This window comes from Galeopterus variegatus, unplaced genomic scaffold, assembly GCF_000696425.1.
Source record: "Galeopterus variegatus unplaced genomic scaffold, G_variegatus-3.0.2 Scaffold6308, whole genome shotgun sequence".
Classification (NCBI taxonomy): domain Eukaryota; kingdom Metazoa; phylum Chordata; class Mammalia; order Dermoptera; family Cynocephalidae; genus Galeopterus; species Galeopterus variegatus.
The window spans coordinates 60,619-83,290 of NW_007732419.1; the positions used below are offsets into that span (position 1 = coordinate 60,619).

A 22,672-nucleotide genomic window follows, 5' to 3' on the forward strand; every position below is an offset into this window, starting at 1 on the left:
AGTCAATATAGGGTATGAGACTTTACTCAATATCTGTTCTGCTAGACACACATACCACAATTGCAATGATGTCATTTAATCCTCCACAACTCATGGGGGAATTAATAGGTAGGCTTCAGATTCCGTTTAAAATAGAGATCATGTAATATGCCCTAAGAGGTAATCTGCCCTAAAAGCTTATTATCTTGCCTGTGGATAAAAAAATTAATTCTTGGAGGAAAAGAAAAACAATACACTGAGGTGTCAAGGGTGAGGTGTTAAATAAGGGTCAGCCCTGGGTGATAATACCACATACCATTTTCTTGATTTTTCAGATTTCCATCATAAAAAATATAATTTATGTTCAAAAAATACCAATGAAGATTTTTAATAAAGCAAACAATTTTACAGTAAGGCACAAATGAGATCTTTCTAGACTTTAATAAACTTAGCCATTCCAAGTTATTACTGGTTCAGATTCCCAGGTTTCATGATTGCAAAAGGCAGGGAAGGGGTGTAAATGGGCAGACAGTAATTCAGCTCTTGGTTTATTTTCCCTTGATTTGTTTACAATGGGATATTTGCATGTTTCCTCCAAGGACGTTGCACCTTTTTGCTGGCCAAGACCTCCAGGTCACAGCAGATTCGGGCACGAGTGGTGGAAGGTTGGATGATGTCATCCACAAACCCTGGTGAAGCACAGAAAGGAAGAAGATCATCTGCATCCTCAGAAGATGCCACTGCCCCCGTCCCCCAACCCTGTGCTCAGCTTGGGCACCATCCCTGGGCCAACAGTGTGAGCAGGCTCCACCCTGAAACAGAGTCCTGTGAACCCTCCCCTCCATCCCAGGAGCTTACCTATTCTTCTGGCAAGTCCCTAACTTCTGGCCTAGGAGCACTTCGCAAGAAAAGGAAAATCTGAATCCCTCCCTACCCAGCTTGCTCCAATGCATCCACCCAACCAAGATGAATTCAATAGGAAATAAAATTTTTTAAATACATCTGTATTTTCAAAGATGGCAACAACAATTCCTTGCATCCCCGTACAGAAGACCCTCTGCAATGTGACTTTGCCACTTCTCCCCATCAAGAGGTAGATTCTATTTCTTTTCCTGGCCTTGTGACTTGCTTTGGGCAATAAAATGTGGCAAAATTGACACTGGGCAACTTCGAAACCTAGGCCTCAAGGGGACTTGCAGCTTCTCCTCACCCTCTTGCTACCCTCAGGACACCATGTAAAGAAGCCTAGACTAGGCTTCTCATCTTAAGGATGAGAGACCATGTGGGTAGCATCTACCTATCAGCCAGCACCTACCACGTAAGTGACGCCATCTTGGATAAGTCAAGCCACTGGATGAATACGGCTGTGTCAGTGATCCCAGGTAAGACCAGCAGAAGAACCACCCAGCTGAGCCCAGACCAAACTGCTAACTCTCAAAACCACAAGCAGGAAAAAAAGGTGGTTGGTTTAAGCCACTGAGTTTTGGGGTGGATTTTTACACAGTACTAGTTAAGTGGAACAGCAACTAGAAATGTAGCCACTTTGGCAATGTTGTTTTGACCCTGGTTACCAAAGCAACATATACAGCCTCATTGTCCTTAAGTAACAACTGCCCAGGAATAGCCTGCAGATTAGACTGCAAAGGCAAAAGTAACCAAACAAATGAACAAAACTGCTGTCCCCACCACAGTTGTTACCTCTTACTGCTGCAGGAAAAGGATTGGCAAATTTCTCAATGTACTCTGCCTGAGCAGCTTCCACATTCTCGTGCCCTTTGAAGATGATCTCCACAGCACCCTGTCATAAGAAGCATTTACAAACTTCACTTGGAGATCCCAACTTGGACAGACCTCCTGCAACTCATTACCACTGTGCGTGGTTACTAACTTCGTGGCAAACCAAAGTATACTAGAGAGAAGTGCCAGCTCCTAAGGCCAGACCACAGAGGTTGGCACTGCCTGGGGCCATGACTCCAGGGACTGTGTGATGGGAAGCTCAGCTGCAGCTCCAACAAGGGGCAGCCCAGGCAAAGCCAGTAGCTTCTCTCCCCAGATTCCATCCTACCCTTTCACCTGCACTCATCATCCTTCTGTGAGGCCAAGATGTTTGGCCTATTTTTCACTATTAAATCCATGGTCCCATGTCAAGGGAAATTAAAAATGCTGTTTTCCTTTTTCATTATCCTGAGCTCTGAGTACACAATTCAGCAGCTAGAGGACAACGGATTGAACTGAAAATGTAAAAGGACTGGCCTTCAAGTCACAACACCTGTAAGTCAGCTCCAGGGGGCCCTGGGAGTTATCTGGTTCAATCCCAATAGCTATTTCAAAGCAGGGAAGGAGTAGGAAATAGGTCTGGCAACAGGAAGTATACTTCCCAAAATCACCAGAGTCAGAACTACAGCTCAACTTCTTATGGGCTGAAAGGAGTGGCTCTGCGGCCCTCCTTGGGAGCTGATGTGGGGTTGGGGTGATGTCCAATACTCTCAAAGGTTTGTTTGGCTAACTCAACCCTCTCTTCCTCTTTATTTACAATCTCAGAGTCCACTCTGGGACCCTCTTACTTTCTATTCCTTTCACCTGCCCCACCTTCCCTGGCATGAAGACACCTGCACATGCCAGAAGTGAGAGTGCAGGACAGGAGGCAGGGCTGACACTGGAGCCCCAGGAGGAAGACTTGCCAAAGTCTAGGCCCTACTTCCTCCAGTCCTGACTCATCCTGGGGCCCTGGCCTTTTGCCAACATTCCCCAGCTATGCTTTGAGCTCCTGCTGGGAGAGTATAGTCCCTGGACCCAGGAAAGGAGAAAGCTAGAGGTCCTCACCTTTGCTCCCATGACTGCGATCTCTGCTGTGGGCCAGGCGTAGTTGGTGTCACCAAGAAGGTGCTTGGAGCTCATGACATCATAGGCACCTCCATAGGCCTAGAACAGACCCAAATACTGAATGTCAGAGCCTGAGACAACTAATTATGTCCCTGAAAGACTGCAGGAAGCCTGATGAAATGGGGACAAAGAACGAGAACAGCCTTCCTGGGATCCTAAAGGCCCCAGGTCTATGAGAACTTTCACAACTAATGTGCACTGTCTGTCTTGGCTTTTTCCCACTGCTGCTTTCAGTTCCCTTGTGTTGAAAGACCACAGACATCCCTGCAAGGTGTGTCTGCAGGGCTAGAAATGCTGTCCTGAAGACATCTTTTTTTTTTTGTCCTTTTTTGTGACCGGTAAGTGGATCGCAACCCTTGGCTTGGTGTCGTCTGCACCGCGCTCAGCCAGTGAGCACACCGGCCAACCCTATATAGGATCTGAACCCGTGGCGGGAGCGCCTCTATGCACCCAAGTGCCGCACTCTCCCGAGTGCGCCACAGGGCCGGCCCCTGAAGACATCTTCTTAAGGATGAGCAACATGTGCTTCTCCTTCCAGCCCTGGTGAGACTCATGACCGGACTATGGCCATGCTGCTGGGAGGCTGAGTGGGGTCACAGCCTCCAATGTGAGGTCCTCACCTTCCTGGTGATGACTGTGACTTTGGGCACAGTTGCCTCAGCAAATGCGTAGAGAAGCTTGGCGCCATGTCGGATGATGCCCCCATATTCCTGTGCTGTGCCTAGGTCATGAGGAAAAGTTACTAGATAGCCACAAAAGTCTTCACAAAATTTGCCTGCCATTCTCAGGTATGAGGTCTTCCCATACCCCTGGAGAGGGCCACCCCTCAACCTGTCTTCAGGACACACAGAATATGTGGAGAAGTCACAAATCCTTTGGAAATTTTGCAAGAAAATCTCAAAAAACAAATGTGTGTCTTACTAGGAAAAAACCACTTCTCCTGGCCCCGACCTCTGTCAGTGACTTACCAGGCAGAAAGCCAGGGACATCCACGAAAGTGATGAGTGGAATATTGAATGCATCACAGAACCTGACAAAACGAGCCCCTTTCACAGATGAATTAATATCCAAGCACCCTAGAAAGAGAGAGATTATCTATGCTGAGCTTCTGGGCACATCCCAGTTTTACCCACAATGGGAATATGTCCTCAGCAACCACCCAGACCTCTTTTCTACGGAGGCACCATGGTTTCCTAGTCTCAGAACAGTAGCAGGGAACTCTCATGCTCCAAGAAAACCAGGGCAGACGGAGAACCCACATGACACTGGTCAAAGGGGACCCAGGAATCACCTCACCCCGCAGGCTCCCTTGCTGAGAGAACAGCCCAGCACCGGCAGCTAAGCTCTGCCCCATTGACTAAAGGACACTGCCACCAGCTGAGGCCCAGCCTGGCTTCCCCAGGTGTAGGAGGTATTCAGGGGCTGGTCTTAGAGAGCTTGGAGCTTAGAATCATATTCCAGCTATGCCAATTTTAGCTATGTGCCCTTGAGAAATTACTTGATCTTTCTAGCCTGAGATTCCTCACTTGCAAAGTGGAGATGTTACTACCTCCTAGAATAGTTGTGATGATTAAGGGAAGTAGGATCTACGAAGTGGCACAGAGAAATGGCTCAGTCACCAGTAAATCTCCCCTCCTAGGAGTGTTTCCAACCTATTCTATGATGGCAGCATTACCTTGATACCTGAACAAGATAAGGACATTATAAGAAAAGAACACAGACCAAAATCCTTCATGAACATATATACAAAAATCCTTACTTTTTAAGTAAGGCATATTACCAAATCTAATCCAGCAATATATAAAAACTGTAATACATCATGACCGTGTGGAGTTTATCCCAAGAATCTAAGGTTGATTTTTTTTTTTTTTGTCTTTTTTACTGACCGGTAACGGGATCGCAACCCTCGGTGGTGCGCCCGCACTGCGCTCAGCCAGTGAGCGGGAACCGGTCTCCACATGGGATCCGAACCCTTGGCGGGAGCACCGCCGCACTCCCAAGCGGCGCACTCTCCAGTGCGCCACCAGGCCGGCCCTAAGGTTGATTTTAATATGAGAAAACCAATGAAATTATTAAATAAAGGAGAAAAACCATACAATCATCTCAACAGATGCAGAAAAAACACCTGACAAAATTCAACTTTCATCCATGATTAAAAACTAACAGTAAACAAGGAATAGACCTTCTGCAATCTAGTAAAGAGTATCTACAAAAAAGCTTATAGGCTTATAAGCTTATATGGGCCAGAAGAACAAATATTATTTAAATATCTATTCTCCTGAAACTGAGTTGTATCAGTGCTGCCCGAAAGAACTTTCTCTGATGACAAAAATGTTCTCTGGCTATGCTGTTTGAAATGGTAGCCACTAGTAACGTGTCTATTGAGCACTTTAAATATGGTTAATGCAACTGAGAACTAAGTTTTTAATTGTACTTCATTTTATTTATTTATTTTTTGGGGGGGGGCAACTGGCCAGTATGGGTATCTGAACCCTGGACCTTGGTGCTATCAGCACTGTGCTCTAACCAAATGAGCTAACCAACCAGCTCCCTAATTTTTTTATATATTTTAATAGTTTTAAATTTAAAAGTTTAATAGCTAGCATACTGAACAGCACAGATCTATACTTCCAAACAATTTCTATCAAAATTGAACCTTAGGGGCCGGCCCGGTGGCGCACTGGAGAGGATCCCACATACAGACCGGTTCCCGCTCACTGGCTGAGCGAGGTGCGGGTGCGACACTGAGGGTTGCGATCCGTTGCCGGACACGAAAAAAGACAAAAAGAAAAAAAAAAACAAAAAAACAAAATTGAACCTTAAAAATATTATGCTAAGTGAAATAATTCTGATATAAGACAATAAATATTGTTTGATTCCACTTATATGAAATATCTAGAATAGGCAAATTCATATATAGAGAATGTAGATTTAGATTACTAAAGGCTAGGGGTTGGGAGGAATAGGGAGTTATTGCTTAATGGGTACACAATCTCTGTTTGGGGTGATGAGAAAGTTTTGAAAATATATAGTGGTGATGGTTGCACATACTGTGAATATAACCAATGCCACTGCACTGTTCACTTAAAATGGTTAAAATGGGCAGATTTTATGTTTATATATTTTACACATACAAACACAAAAAACTTAAAATTGCCACTGCTGAAATAAAAGATGAGGCTGAGTCAATAAGAGAGGGCAGCTTCTTCCCACACGAGGATTCAAAACAAACCTGAGGGAAAACAGTTAGGAGGGAAGCAGTATCCAAGTCCCCCCACCCCACCAGAGCACAGCCATGGAAGAGTCCCCATCACCTGGCTGAGACCCAGGTCCAGCCATACTTTCAGAAAGCTGTGGGACACAAATACAGCAAGATGCCATTAATTTGTCACGTACAACTCTTTATCTGGCACTACTGAAGGCATCAGAGATACAACTTGAATAAGATCACAATACCCATGCCCTCATGGCACTCACAGATTAGTGGGTGAGACATATACTGAACTGGAGGGATGGAAAGCTGACCTCTGAAAAAGTAAACACGTTATAAGCTAAGGAGGAAAGTTATCTAAAAACCCTTATAAAAGGAATAAGTAAAAAGGGAGTGTTTTGAGATATTATTAAAAGAAAGTTGATTTACACATCCATTTGAGTTTCTTCCCTGGTCACAGAAGGCCATGTCTGAGCAAAGGCAAAAGGCAGAAAGGAAGGACATCATGGGCCCAAGCAGTTCTGGCCTCCAACCCCAACCCATGGTTTACGAGAGCTTTACTGTCCTACCTGAGGCCACCTTAGGTTGGTTGCCAACAATTCCAACAGTCCTTCCATTCATTCTTGCAAAACCAACAACGATGTTCTTAGCGTAATTAGGCATGATCTCAAAAAATTCTCGCTCATCAACAACCTACGGGAATAAATTTGCTCCTGAGCTCAAAATGGTAAAGACAAGTATGAGATGCAACTACATTATAGTTGCAGGCATTTATATCACAGGATTTCAGACATTCGCCTAACAGAATCACAGAGCTGCGCAGCTCCCACTTCTCCCGCAGGCTCTCCAGGGAAGCAGGGTGACAGCAAGTCCTCACTGCTGGAGGGAACAGTGGGAAGATGGGAAAACCCTCTCACTGCTGGGAGGGGCTGCACCAGCACAGCGTCTTACAGGTTCTCTTTGAATGTGGAATTATTTAAGGTAATTTCTTTTTACCTTTTTATGTTGAAGTCATTTCAAACTTACATAAAAATTTCAAGAACAGTACAAAAAACATTCATACACCCTTCCAGATTCCACATTTATTAACATTTCACCACATAAAGTTTATCTTTCTTTCTCCCTCTTTGCCTCTCTCTCATACACACACACACTTTCTTTCCTGAACCTTTGAGAGTAAGTTACAGACATGATCCCTCTTTACCTCTCACTCCTTCATTGTCGATCTCCTAAGAACAGGACATTCTGTTATGTAAATTCAGTGTTATCAAAATCAGGAAATTAACATTAATACAAGACTATCTTCTATTATATAACCTTATTCAAATGTTGCCAGTTGATCCAATAACATTTTTTAAATTAATTTTTTTAAAAATTGAAACATAATTGTATATATCTGGAGTACAGCATTGAATATCAATACCTGTATGCAATATGTGATGCTCCAATCAGGATAATTACTATATTTATCACTACAAAAGGTATTCGTTTTTTTGTGGCCACTTACCAATTTCTGGGTAACCCTCCCTCCCCTTCCCCCTTTCCCTCCTCTGCTTGCCTCAGTTTGTTCTCTCCTTTTGAAAGTACAACTAATTATTGTGACTGTTGTATCTTTCTTTCTTTCTTTTGCTCCCACTTATGAGGACATGCAGTCTTTCTCTTTCTGAGCCTGGCTTATTTCACTTAACATAATTTTTTCTAAGTTTGTCCACATTGCTGGAAATGGCAGAATTTCACTGTTAACGGTAGAATAAGTACTCCACTGCATATACAGACCACATTTTCTTTATCCAGTCATCTGTCGATGGACATTTAGGTTGGTTCTAATTCTTGGCTACTGTAAACAGAGCTGCAATGAACATGGGAGTGCAGGTTTCCCTTCGACATGATGATTTCCATTCCTTTGAGTATATACCCAGAAGTGGGATTGCTGGATTGTATGGTAGTTCTATCTACAGTTGTTTGAGGAACCTCCATACTGTTTTCCACAATGGCTGCACTACTTTACAGTCCCACCGACAGTGTAGGAGGGTTCCCCTATCTTTGCATCCTCATCAGCATTTGTTATTCTCTGCCTTTTTGGCCAGTCTAACTGGGGTGAGATGATATCTCAATGTGGTTTTGATCTGCATTTCCTTAATGCTGATGTTTGATGCTTGATCCTTGATGTTGAGCATTTTTCCATGTGCCTGCTGGCCATTTGTATAACTTCCCTTGAGAAAGGCCTATTTAGCCCCTTTGCCCATTTTTTAATGGTTTTCTTTTCTTTTTTTTTACTGTAAAATTGAATTCCCTGTATGTTCTGGATATTAATCCCTTGTTGGATGCACAGTTTGCAAATATTTTCTCCCATTCTGTAGGCTGTCTTTTTCTATTAATTGTTTCCTCTGTTAGAAACTTTCTAGCTTGAGAGAATCCCATTTGTTTATTTTGTTGTTGCTTGTGCTTTGGGTGTCTTATTCACAGAAATTTTTTAATTTCCTGTTTAATTTTCTTCTTCAATCAACACATCATTCAGGTGCATGTTGTTTAATTTCCATGTATTTTTATAGTTTCCAGAGTTTTGCTTGTTATTGATTTCTAGTTTTAATCCATTGTGCTCTGAAAAGATATTTGAAATGATTTTGATTCGTTGACACTTGATTTGTGACCCAACATGTGGTCTATCATGTTATTGATTTCTAGTTTTAATCCATTGTGCTCTGAAAAGATATTTGAAATGATTTTGATTTTTTAAAATTCGTTGACACTTGATTTGTGACCCAACATGTGGTCTATCGTAGAGAATGTTCCATGTGCTGATGAGATGTATATTCTGTAGTTGTTAGATGAAATGTTCTGTAGATACCCTCCAAATCCAATTGGTCTAAAGTGTCACTGAAATCCTGTGTTTCTCTGTTGATTTGTTGCCTAGATGATCTGTCCAATGCTGAGAAAGGGGTTCTCAAGTTCCCAACTATTATTGAATTAGGGTCTCTTTCTTTAGATTTAATAGTGTTTGCTTTATATATCTGGGTGCTCCAGTGTTGGATGCATATATATTTATGATTATTACATCTCCTTGCTGGATAGATCCCTGTATCATTATATAATGGTCTTGTCTCTTTTTATGGTTTTTGGTTTAAAGTGCATTTTATCTGATATAAGAACAGCTACTCCTGCTCACTTTTGGTTTCCATTTGGGTGGTATATCTTTTTCCATCCCTTCAGTATTAGTCTTGTTTGCCTTGATAGGTGAGATCAGTCTCTTGCAGACAGCATATAGTTGGGTCTAGCTTTTTAAATCCAATCAGCCAGTCTATGTCTTTTGAGTGGGAAATTTAATCCATTTACATTTAGGATTATTACTGACAGGCAGTCTTACTCCTGGTATTTTATCAATTTTCACTTGGATGTTTTAAATATCTTTTGTTCCTTTCTTTCTCCTTTAGTGTTTGTCCTCAGTGGTTATTGGTTTTTTGAGGTGGTAAGATATAGTTTCTTTCTCTTTCACATCTGCAGTTTTGTTCTACCAGTGGATTTTGTTCTTTCTTATATATTCATGATAGTGATTATTATTTTTTGGATTCCAAATGCAGGACTCCCTTGAGGATTTCTTGTAGGTCTGGTCATGTGGTGGTAAACCCCCACAGTTTTTGTTTGTCTGGAAATACACTATTTCTCCTTCATTTCTGAAGGATAGCCTTGCTAAGTATAATATTCTTGGCTCGCAGTTTTTTTCTTTTAGTATTTTGAATATATCCCATTCTCTTCCAGCCTACAGATTTTCCTTTGAGAAGTCTGCTGTTAGTATGATGGGGACTCCCTTACAGGTGACTTGATGCTTTTCTATTGCTGTTTTTAGGATTCTCTCTGTCACTGAGTTTCACTAGTCTGACTATAATGTGTCTTGGAGAGGACCTTTTTGAATTGAATCTGTTTGGTGATCTTTGAGCCTCCCAGATGTAAAGGCCCATGTCTCCCTACACCTGGGAAGTTTTCAGATATTATTTCATTGAATATGTTTTCAATGCCTTTTCCTTTCTCCCTTTCAGAACACCCATGATTCAGATGTTTGTGCCATTAAGGTTGTCTGCTAGCTCTTTGAGATTTTTCTTTCTTATTCTTTCTTCTCTTCCCCCTCCCACTCCCCGGGTTATTTCACAAAGACTGTATTCAAGATTAGAAATTCTTTCTTCTCTTCCTCTAGCCTGATGCTTAATATCTCAGTTTTGTTTATTTCACTGAATGAATCTTTCAGTTTCAGGAGTCCTACTACATTCTTTTTTGAAGTATTACTCTATTTGTTAACTTCCTCCTTCATATCCTGGATAGTTTAGGATAGTTTTCTCATTCTGTTATGTCATCTGAGTCTTCCTGTATGTCACTGAGTTTTCTTAAGATTATTTTAGCTTGGAATTCCTTTTCAGTCATTTCAAGTGTTTCCTGCTCTATAGGTCTGGTATTTGAGGACTATTGTATTCCTTTGGTGGTGTCATATTTTCTTGTTTTTTTGGATTGCTAGTATCTCTATGTGGATGTCCAGTCATCTGAAGAGCAGTTGCTTCTTCCATTACTCCGGAGTGGCCTCTGAGGAGAGAGACTCCCTCCTCAGATGTGTTTATACTGACTGTTGAGTAGGGTATTTTAGCATTGGTTCCGGGTGGACACAGTAGTGTAGTCTGCATGTGAGTACTTTCACCATATTCAACATCAGAGTGGTGTGTAAGTGCTTCCGTGGCCTAGCCACTGAGGCCTCCTCCAAACTTTTTATTTTGGGGCAATCTGACATATAAGAAGAGATAATTCAATATAATTTTAAATGGCATTTCTAGCATTATGAGTGAAGCTGAACATCTTCCCCAGTACTTAAGGTCCATTTTATATCTTTTTTGTGATCTACATATTCATGTCTTTTGCCCATCTTCCTATCAATTTTGGCCTTTATTCCCTCAATTCTTAAGAGTTCTTTATTAAGAATATTAACACTTTGTGATATTTGCTGCAAATATTTTCTCCCAGTTTACCAGTTGTTGTTTGACTTTGTTTATAGTTTTTTTGCTATGAAGAGTAGGATTTTTAAATTTTTACATAGCTCTGTCAATCTTTCCTTTTACAGAAACTAGATTTTGAGTCACAGTTCAAAAGCACTTCTTTACATTCCCCTAAATTTATAGAATTCATCTGTGCTTTCTTTTAGTAATTATATGAATTCACTGATTATATTTAGTTCTGACTCAGTTGTTGTATAGTTGTTGTATATTTTTGGAAGTGTAAAGAAGGAATCTAATTTTATCTTTTCCTAAACAGCTGTCCAGTTGTCTCAGCATCATTTATTAAAAAGTTATCTTTGCTCCTGGGATTTGAGATACCTTTATCATCTACTAAAACACTATATATACTTTTGTGGCTATTTCAGGCTTTTCTATTCTATCCCACAGGCCTATATGTGCACCTGTACAACACTGTTTTAACTACAGAATGCCTTAAAACACTGCTATTCCTCACTTACAGCTTTTCTTTTGCAGTACATTCCCAGCTATTCTTGCACTTTTATATTTCATATGAACTTCTGTATAAACTTGTCTATTGTATTTTTAAAAGTTTATTGGGACTGCCTTAAATTTAAAAACTTAAGAGGAACCTACATTTTTATGATGTTAACCCATTATCCAGGAACAAGATGTCTCTCCATTTGTTCAAGTCTACTTTTGTGCTTCTCATTAGTATTTAAAATATATGTGTTTTAAATATAGCTTTTATACATTTCCTATTAAGGTCGTTTCTAAATATTTTTTATTCTTTGTTGCTATGTGAAAGGTGCTTTTACTCTACCGTAATTGATTATTGCTTGTTTATATAAAAACTATTGATTTCTGTATGTTAATTTTATATCCTGTTCCCTAGATTGTTTTAGTATAATCATGCATTCTCTAGAGTTTTCTAGTATACTCTACCATCTACAAACACAGCTTAAATTATTTCCCAAGGCTTTTGCCTCTAATTGGTTATCTTCTTGTCTAACTGCACTGGCTAATACTTCTAGCACAATGTTAAATAAGAGTGCAGATAATGGGCATCCTTCCTTTATTCCTAATCTTAGTGGAACTTGGTTTTTCTTTATTAAGATGCTGGCTTTTGAAAAGGTGTACGTCACATTTTATCATATTTAGGAAGTGTGATGGTTAATTTTAGGTGTCAACTTGACTAGATTAAGAAATACATAGAAACCAGTATAGCATCATTTTTGGATGTGTCTATGAGGGTGTTTCCAGGAAAGATTAGCATGTAAGCCTGAGTAGACTGGGTGGGAAAGATCCACTCTCAATGGGTAGGCACCATACAATCCACTGGGGGCCTGGAGAGAAAAAAAGAGGAAAAGGTGACTCTCTCCCTGTATTCCTGCTGGAGCTGGGATACACTCTTCTCCCTGTCTGTGGCCATCCAAACTGAAGACTCTTCAGCCTTTGGGTTCCAGGATTTACACCCGTGGCACCCCCAGCTCCCAAGCCTTTGACCTCGGACTGAGCCACACTACCAGCACCCAGTTTGCAGAGAGCCTATTGTGGGACTCTTCAGCCTTCATAACCACATGAGCCAATTCCCCTAATAAGTCCCTGTCATATATTTATATACATATGCTATTGGTTCTGTCTCTCTGGAGAACCCTGACTAATACAGAAAGAAGTCATCAATTCCTATTTTCTTAAGTGTTTTTATCAGGAACAGGTGTTGAACATTCTTAAAGGCTTTCTTCATCATCTATAGAAATAACCATATGATTTTTCTCCCTTATATCTACGAATATAGCACATTACTGGATTTCCTAGACCCAACCCTGAATTCCTAAAATAAATCCTACTTGGCAACGGGTGTAATTTTGATGTGGTGTTGCAGTCTGTCAGCTAATATTTTATTTGTTATTTGTATTAGTCAGTGTTCTCTGAGAGACAGAATCAATAGGATATGTAATAAATACACAAGAGGGGGGATGTATTAAGAAAATAAGCTCACACAATTGTGAAGAGAAGTCCCATGACAGGCCATCTGCAAACTGGATGCTGGTAGTATGGCTCAGCCTAAGTCTGGAGGCCTCAAAACCAGGAAAGCCGATGGTGTCCTTGATGTAAGTCCTGGAATCCAAAAACTGAAGAGTCTCGAGCTCTGATGTCCACAGACAGGAGAGAAGAGTATATCCCAGCTTCAGTGAAGAGAGGTATTCACCTTTTTTCTCCATTTTTTGTTCTCTCTGGCCCCCCAGCAAATTGGATGGTTCCCTCCCACAATGAGGGCAGATCTTTCCCACCCAGTCCACTCAGGCTGTCAGGCTAATCTCTTCTGGAAACACCCTCATGGACACACCTAAAGAGAGGACTTTACCAGGTTTCCTCAGCATTCCTTAACCTAATCACGTTGACACCTAGAATTAACCTTCACAGTATTGTTGCATCAATACTAGTAAGTAATATGTCTTTGTAACTACTGTCTTTGCCAGGTTATGGTATTGATGTTATACTTGCTTCATAAAAAGAATTTTTATGAAGGTTCGAGTGTGTGTATGTGTGTGCTTTACTTTCTATGCTCTAGAAGAATTTATGTAGCATTGGAACTATGTGGTCTTTGAAAGTCTGAGAATTCCCACATGAAACTGTCTAGGCCTGATGCTTTTCTGTGAAGTAATTCCTTCCATGGAATTTGGTCCATTTAAGCTTTCTACCTCAAAGAGAGTCAATTTCTGTTAAACTGTGTTTTCCAAACAAATCTAATTCATCTTTTGATTTTTAAATTTCTTCTTTTTCAATGGAATAACCCCTTCTCACTTCATACTTCCATTTGTGCTATCTTTTTAAAAGTTAGCTAGTGTTTATTAATTACAGCTACTATTTTTCGATTTCCTACGTCATAAATTTCTATACTTATTCTTATTTCTTATGATTTATTTTGGAATATTTGGTGAGGGTTTTTCCCACCCTGGCTCTCTGAGCTAGGAATTTGTTTATTTTCCTTCTTTCATTTTTACTGTTTCAGGATATAAATTTTCCTCCACTCATCGTTTTAAATGTATTCCATAGATTTTGATATGTAGTGCTTTCATTATCTTTTTCTTTTAGAATTCTGTCATTTGGTTTATATTTTCCTAATAAGGATTGTTTAGTAGAAGATTTATTTCCAGGTTGGAAGGTGCTTTTGCTTTAGTTGTCATAAATGTCCAATTTTAAGTAATGCTTATAATATTTTTTGCTTTAAGCAACTTAATGGTTTTCTTTCTTACTTAATGCATGACCAACTTTTGTGAATGTTCCATGTGCACTTAAGAATAAGATTTATTGTCTATTACCAGGGTATAAAGTCTGAAATAAATCTATGAGATCTACCTGCTGTGTTATTTAGGTCTCCTATATCTTACTATTTGACCTGCCATGTACTAACAATGGTGTGTTTAAATCTCCTATTATGTGTTTCTACCTGCCTCTTTGGATCTCCCACAGTTTCTGCTTCATAAAGATGTTAGTTGTATTATTTATGGCATAGATATTTTATCTTCTTTACATCACCACTGTGAACTGCGGCTTTCCTTGTCATGGTTAATACTTGAGTTTTACTTTGTTCAATATTAGGATCACAAACACTGCTATGTTATTGTTTCTGTTCTCCTGTTATACCTTTTCCCATCCATTATTTTTAGACTTTCTGAATCATCTGAAAATGCTTTTCCTGCTGCCTTGATTTCTATGTTGCTTTTGAGAAATCTAATGCCACTCTAATTTGCCTGCCCTTTTAAGTTATTTGATCTTTTTGCCTAAAGGTCCAGACAAATTCTCTTTATTTTAAAAATCTTAACAACTGTACTTGGATATTTTCTCAAGTTTGATCATTCTGGGTCAGTTTTCCCAGTTGCTCAGGGTGCTCTTTCATTATATAAATCTGGGTCTTATTTTAATTCTGGAATGTTTTCTTGGAGTACAGTATTAAATATTAATTCTTTTCCAGTGATTTTTCTTCAGACACTTCAATTATATGCATGTTTGGTCTTCTTTGCCTGTCTTCCATTGCTGTCACTTTTGTTCTGATACTTATATTAACTAACAATTTTTTATTAGATATATTTACATTACGTCTTAAAATTTAATGACAAATAAAAATTGCATATATTTATAGTGCGCAATATGTCTTGGTATATGTATACATGATTAAATCAAGCTAATTAACATATCCATTACTTCACATACTTTTTTGTGATGAGAACGTTTAAAATCTTTTACTTATTTTCATTCCTATTTCTCCACTTTTCTTCAGGACTCATTTTCATTCAAACATATTCTCCCTTTAGCACCTTGTAATTCTGTCACCATTTCTGATGTGATTTTATCTTTTTCCCACTCCTTTCTCAATTCAATCAGCTCTAACTTCACTTCTCCTTACTTTCTCTCCATTCTGTCATTAGTTCCTGAATTTTTTATTTTTATAACCTCAAATGCTTATTAGAGTTCACTGAACTCAGATTCAAGAGTGATCATCTGCCTCACAACTGACTTTCACAGTGAAGGGAGTTTTATCAACTGAAATGTTTCATTTTTATTTGCTTATTATTTAGCTTCATATAAATGAAAAGTACTTGTGCATTTTGTGGACAGGGTTGGCAGTCAGGGATGAACAAGATTCCTAATTCAAGAGCACCCTCTTCTGTCAGTATAGCAAAGTGCAGTTTAGTTAATGGGTGGTTTGATTTTAGGGCAGGTGGTAGAGAAAGGAGTAGTGTGTCCTTCGGTTTTTTGGTTGTTGTCTGTCTTGCAGGTACATAAATTTATCCCTCTTGCTTCATTTTCCTGTAATTTCCCACAATTTTCAAAGGTGCTTCACCCTTTCTTTTTTACTCTTTTCTTCCCCAGAAGCAATGCCTTCCCCTGACTGCCTTGATTCCTGTTTGCACTTTTAAGTCCCTTCCCTGAAGTCACTGCTTTGAACTAACAGGACTCTTTTCCAGCATTTTCATTCTTGGAACTTTCTCTTCCTAGGAGTAATTTTCTCCTCAATCCCCTTTTCTTTCTCCCCTGACTGCCTTGATTCCTGTTTGCACTTTTAAGTCCCTTCCCTGAAGTCACTGCTTTGACCTAACAGGACTCTTTTCCAGCATTTTCATTCTTGGAACTTTCTCTTCCTAGGAGTAATTTTCTCCTCAATCCCCTTTTCTTTCTTCTGTGCAGTTGCTCAAGACTCCCTCTAGCTCTCCATTAGAGACTTGTATTGGGAGCTCATGAAATAATCCTACTAGAAAATTGGTGTTTATTGTTCTACTTACAGTTATCTGAAGCTTGTAGTTTCTAGTCTTTAACTGATGCTAAAGGTATAGGGAATGGTAATTTTATTTTTTCTTCTTGTTGACCTATACAGGTTTTGGAGGACGTGTAGAGTTTTGGATCTAGGAGGCCACTATTACCTTGATTACCCAGAAATCTCATTTTTACAATTTTAAGTATTCATACTCACTAACCAAATTCCATTGCTGGGTAGTGACCCAATGAGCATACTCACAAAAATATAAAGATACACAGACAGATGTTAACTGCAGCAGTGCTTCTAAGAGCAAAAGCTGTGAAGGATGAAATGTCCATCAGTATGGCAATGTTTAAATACATTACAGTCCATCCATACAATGGAGTACTATACAGTCATTATAATAAATAAGGTAAATCTGGGGCTGGCCAGTTAGCTCAGCTGGTTAGAGTGTAGCCTTGCAACACCAAGGTCAAGGGTTCTGATCCCCATATAAGCCAGCCGTCCAAAAAAAAAAAAAAAGGTAAATCTGTATGCCTTGATAGGGGAAGAAAGTGAAAAAAGAGCAAAGTATAAAAGTATGTATATGGGCCGGCCTGTGGCTCACTCGGTAGGGTGCGGTGCTGATAACACCAAGGCCACGGGTTCGGATCCCATATAGGGATGGCCGGTTCGCTCACTGGCTGAGCGTGGTGCTGACAACACCAAGTCGAGGGTTAAGATCCCCTTACAGGTCATCTTTTAAAAAAAATAAAAATAAAAATAAATAAATAAATAAATTAAATAAATAAATAAAAGTATGTATAATACAATCTTTTTTGAGGTAAAGGTAAACATACAGGTATATTTGGCTTAAGAATAAATTTTTTTCTGGAAAAATACACAGGAAACTTAATAGTGGTTACCTCTAGGAAAAAAGAATGATATGAAAAGAAGGAAGAAAAGAGAGATCTGCATTAGACTTTATATTTATGTGCTTTAAAATTTGTTTTACTATATATTATTTGCTTTTATGTTAAAAATGTTCAGAAGGTGTAGCAGAAACTGTTACACTAAAAATCCTGCTTACACTTCTACTACTGTAACAGAAATGATGGGCAAATGGCTAACCAGCTACGCCCCTTTTCCTAGACTTCCCTGCAGTTAGATGTCACTATTTGACTGTGTTCTCTGCAATGGACTTAAATACAGTATCAATTAAAATGAAAGAAAGAAAACACATGAACTAAACTCTCAGCTCAAAAGTTTGAGAGGAAAAAATATATATATATGTAAACCAAAGGAAAGAAATTAATCAACATAACAGCAGCAAATATTGAGCTTTACAAAAGAGAAACAGAATAATTTATAAAAAACCTGATTCTTTGAAGTACATCCCACTAGGTATCTACTGAAGAAGACACAAAATAAGACATGTCAGAGGAGAAATAACCACTGAAACAGAGATTTTGCTAATCATGTGAGATACTGTACATAACCCTATGCAGAAAAATTTGGAAACTTGGGAGATATTGATAATTTATTGAACAAATATATACTTTACCAAAACTGACCCCACAGAAGATAAAATTTAAAGAGATATATTTACATTAAGGAACAGAAGCTATCAGAAAGCCATTTCTCCCACAAAAAAGCACTAGGCCCTGACAATTTAACAGGAGAATTCTACCAAATCTTTAAAGAGCACATAATGTCAAAATTATTTCATTTGTTCTAGAGCACAGAAAAAGAAAACTTCCAAAGTCTTTTTATGAAGTGTTACAAACTGAATTTCGTCCCCCCACCAATTGAAATGTTAAAACCCTAACCCTCAACGTTACTATATTTGGATATACAAACTTTAAAGAGATAATTAAGGATAAATAAAGTCCTAAGAGTGGGGACCTAATCTGATAAGATTGTTATCCTTATAAGAAGGGGAAGAGATAACAGAGATCTCTTCCCATGTGCACACAGAGAAAGGCCATGTAAAGACACAGCAAGAAGGAGGCTGTCTACAAGCCAAGGAGAGAGACCTCAAAATCAACTCTGCCAAACCTTGATCTTTGACTTCTACCCTCCTGAACTGTGAAAAAACAAATTTCTGTTGTTTCAGTCATCTTGCTATTGGTATTTTGTTATAGCAGCCATAGAAGGCTAATGCATAAAGCAAGTACAACTTTGATACCAAAATCTAACTTTAAAATACCTCAAAAAAATACACAGTAGTATCACATCATATTGATGCAAAAACCAAAATAAAACATTAGGGTTTACTTTGAATGAAGGAATAACTCAATATTAGGAGGAAAATCACGTGATCATCTCTATAAATGCTGAAAGTACATTTGACAATATTCAATACCCATCCCTAATTTTAAAAACAAAATAAGCAAACAGAATAACACTAAATTAGGAAACAGTAGTAGCTTCAACATGAAAAAAGATAAAAATTAGAAAACACTGATGACAGTTTTGCTAAACTTAGGAACAGGATAAGAATGCCCAGCATCACAACTATTACTTATCATTGCATTTGATATATATGAAGCTGCAGCCAATGCAATTAGATGAGAAAGAAATGACATGTAAAATAATTGTAAAAATAACTCTATACTTATATGTACACAGTATGAGAGTACACTTGAAAAACCCAAAGGAATTAACAGAAAAAATCTACAAAAAATAGGAGAGCTTAATAGGTAGCAGGATATGAAATTGATAAACAGGATCAACGACTGTCATATTTACCTTAAGAAAAATTTAGGGGAAAACAGCAGAGTAGGAAGCATCAACAATCGGTCTCCCCACCTAGACAACAATAACATTGGCAGAATCTGACATAACTATATTGTAACTGTGAAGTCTACTGAAGGGCCTGAAACTTCCAGAGAAAGTATTGGGCCAAAATTGTAGTTAATTTCAGCTCTTAGCACAGTAGCAGCTACCCGTCCCCCAACTCATCCCTGTGACAGGCAGTGCATGTGTTCCTAAAGCAGCTTGCACAGAGCTTGCAGAAGCCCTGGCAGGCATAAAAAGACCTTAACGTCTAAATGTCAGGGATCTATGCTTGGATCACTGATTGCTGCTTCTGATCACAGTGGTGAAAAGAAATGGGTGGCCATTGTTGCAACTCTCCCCGTTGTTGCAAGACTCTCTCCCTCAGGCTGAAATGATTTCCAGGGGATTTAAGGGCTGACACCTTTTCCACTGCTTTGTCTTTCTCTTTCTCTTTTTCCACTTTTGGGAGCCAGACATTAACAACTAGAACATTCAAAAACAACCCATATACAGAAAAAATTAAAAAGTGATTGTGCATGCCCAAAGACTGAGAAAAGACCTGACCTAAGGAAGACCTTAAGGTTACACCTCAGGCTGATCTTTGGCACAGAAGATAACTTACAACATTTAAAAATAATAACAAACAAACAAAAACAACAAAAGACATTAAACTCTAGGGAAGGGAGAGAATCTGATTTCCATCGTTACCACATCATTAGATTCAATGTTCAGTTTTCAAGAAAAAAATCACATGGCATATAAAGAAACTGAAAAGTATGGCCCATTCAAAGGAAAAAAAAAAACAACAGAAACTGTTCCTGAAAAAGACTTGATGTCAGACATACCAGACAAAGATGTTAAAACAACTGTCTTAAAATTGTTTGAAGAACTGTAGAAAAATGTGAAAAAGTCAAGAAAATGATGTATGAACAAAATGGAAATACCAATAAAGAGACAGAAAACCTACAAAGAAACCAAAAAGAAATTCTGGATCTGAAAAGTACAATAACTGAGATGAAAAATCCACTAAAGAAATTCCAAGGCAGATTTGAACAGGCAGAAGAAAGAATCAGCGAACTTGAAGACAGAACAATGGAAATTGAGTCTGAGAAACTGAAAGAAAAATAACTGCAGAACAAAGTCTAAGGGACCTGTAGGACAACATCAAGCAGACCAACATACACACTGTGAAGTCCAACAAGCTTGAGAGAGAGAAAGGGACAGAGAGAATATTTGAAGAAATAATTGCTGAAAAATCCCCGAATTTGATGAATGACTTGAATATAAACATCCAAGAAGCTCAATAAACTCCAAATAATATGAATTCAGAGAGACCAAGATGCATTATAATCAAATATACAGAAGACAAAGAAAAAGACAAAGACCATCTTGAAAGCAAAGTATAGCAGGAAGAAAAGAAATACAGGGACAGGCTGTGCCCACATAGCCATGCACAATGTGCATGTGGAGAAAACAATGGCCATTTACAGATGTCCCCAGTTTCTCCAATACTGCCCCCCTTTTTCTTTTATTTTTTTGGCAGCTGGTCAGTACAGAGATCTGAATCCCTGACAACACTGTCCCTTTTACTTAATGACCCAGGAATCTGCTGCACTAAGTACAACGTACAATGGCACCTGTCTGCCACAGACCTACACACATACACCCTGAACTTATCACAGGTTGCCCCATGTACTCTCTTTTCCCTAGAAAGACAAAATGCACTCTGAGCATAAGGCACCTAGCAGAGGTACCTAACTCTAGGCTCTGGGGATGTGGCCCCTAATCAATGCATCTCAGAGTGCCTTCTAAAGACCCTTGACCTCTGCCGGTGCATGACCCAGCAGCTCGGCTGAGTACATACTGATCAGAGAGGTGGCTCCCCAGAGAGGCCCAAGACCCGAGGCAACCACACATACAAGGCACTAGTGGCCAACTGAGCAGACACAGAGGTAGCCATACCAAATTGGCAACCCCAGCAACATCCTAGCCAGACAATAGTGTCAAACCAGTGGACTGTGAAAACCCCTACCACAAAGACTAAACATCAAAGGAAAGATACCAGAAATATGAAAAACCAAGAAAGTACACCACCGAAGGGTGATAACTCTCAAGCTCTACATCCTATAGAACAAGAAGCCCTTGAAATGTCTGACAAAGAATATAGAGTGATAATTCTAAGGAAACTTAATGAGATACAAGAAAACTCAGTTAGATAACATGATGAAAAGAGGAAAAGTATACAGGACCTGAAAGGAGAAATGTACAAGGAAATCAATGCCCTGAAAAAGAACGTAGCAGACCTTGCCAAACTGAAGAACTCATTCAATGAAATAAAAAACACAACAGAGAGTTTAACCAGCGGGCTAGGAGAAGTAGAAGAGAGAACTTCTGACCTTGAAGATGGGCTGTCTGAAATAACACAGGCAGACAAGAAAAAAGAATTAAAAGCATTGAAGAAAATCTAAGAGAGATATCAGACAACCTTAAGCGCTCAAATATCTGAGTCATGGGTATTCCAGAAGGGGAGGAAAAAGGAGATTGCATTGAAAACATATTCAACAAAATAGTAGCAGAAAACTTCCCAGCTATAGGAAAAGACACAGATCTTCAGATTCAGGAAGCTCAAAGATCCCCAAACGTATTCACCCCAAAAAGATCTTCTCCAAGATATGTTATAGTCAAACTGGCAAAACTCAAAGACAAAGAGAGAATCTTAAAAGTTGCAAGAGAGAAGCATCAAATTACTATGACAGCCCCAATCACACTAACATCAGATGTTTCATCACAAACCCTAAAAGCCAGAAAGGAATGGGATGATATATTCAAAATACTAAAAGACAGAGATTGCCAGCCAAGAATATTCTACCCCGCAAGGCTATCCTTCTGAAATGAAGGGCAAATAGCATATTTTTCAGACAAACAAAAACTGTGGGAGTTAACTACCACACAACCACTCTTACAAGATATCCTCAAGGGAGTACTGGTTTTGGTAACTGAAAAACAACTACCACTGCCATAAAAACCCAAGAAAAATCAAAACCCACTAGTATAATAAAAATGGCACCCATAAAGAGAAAACAAACAAACAAAAAGGCTATCTACAACCCAAGGAACCAACTAATACAGAAGACAAACAGCAAATCAGAAATAAAGGAACAAAAGACACTTAAGACATTCCAAGCAAAAATCAATAAAATGCTCAGAGTAAATCAACACTTTTCAATAACAACTCTTATTTTAAAAGGATTAAATTGCCAAATCAAAAGACACAGATTGGTTGACTGGATTAAAAAAGGAGGACCAAACTATATGCTGCCTTCAAGAGACCCACATCACCTATAAAGACTCACACAGACTAAGAATGAAAGGATGGAAAAAGATTTACCAAGCAAACAGAAATGAAAAATGAGCTGGAGGTTTTTAAGATGGCGATGGGTCTGGAGCGGCTGTGCCAGGAGACAGCACGACCCTGAGAAGTGTGCGCTGTGATACCAGAGTACTATTTGCATTTCCAAGAGCAACAAAAAACGAATAAATCTTTCAACAACGAACCTACAATGACAAACAAGCAACAACAGGTTC

General features: G+C 39.1%; 1 protein-coding gene across 1 annotated transcript in view; it reads right to left on the reverse strand.

Moving 5' to 3' along the window:
* Window positions 1–401: 401 nt before the first annotated feature.
* The window catches only part of PCCB (propionyl CoA carboxylase, beta polypeptide), a gene marked incomplete at its 5' end in the record, with an annotated part of 50,419 nt that continues 28,148 nt past the window's right edge, over window positions 402–22,672 (reverse strand). The window contains 6 exons of the mRNA XM_008590703.1: window positions 402–668; window positions 1,678–1,777; window positions 2,803–2,901; window positions 3,483–3,583; window positions 3,831–3,938; window positions 6,643–6,766. Coding sequence (XP_008588925.1) covers window positions 547–668; window positions 1,678–1,777; window positions 2,803–2,901; window positions 3,483–3,583; window positions 3,831–3,938; window positions 6,643–6,766 — 654 coding nt within the window. The remainder of the gene's footprint in view (window positions 669–1,677; window positions 1,778–2,802; window positions 2,902–3,482; window positions 3,584–3,830; window positions 3,939–6,642; window positions 6,767–22,672) is intronic.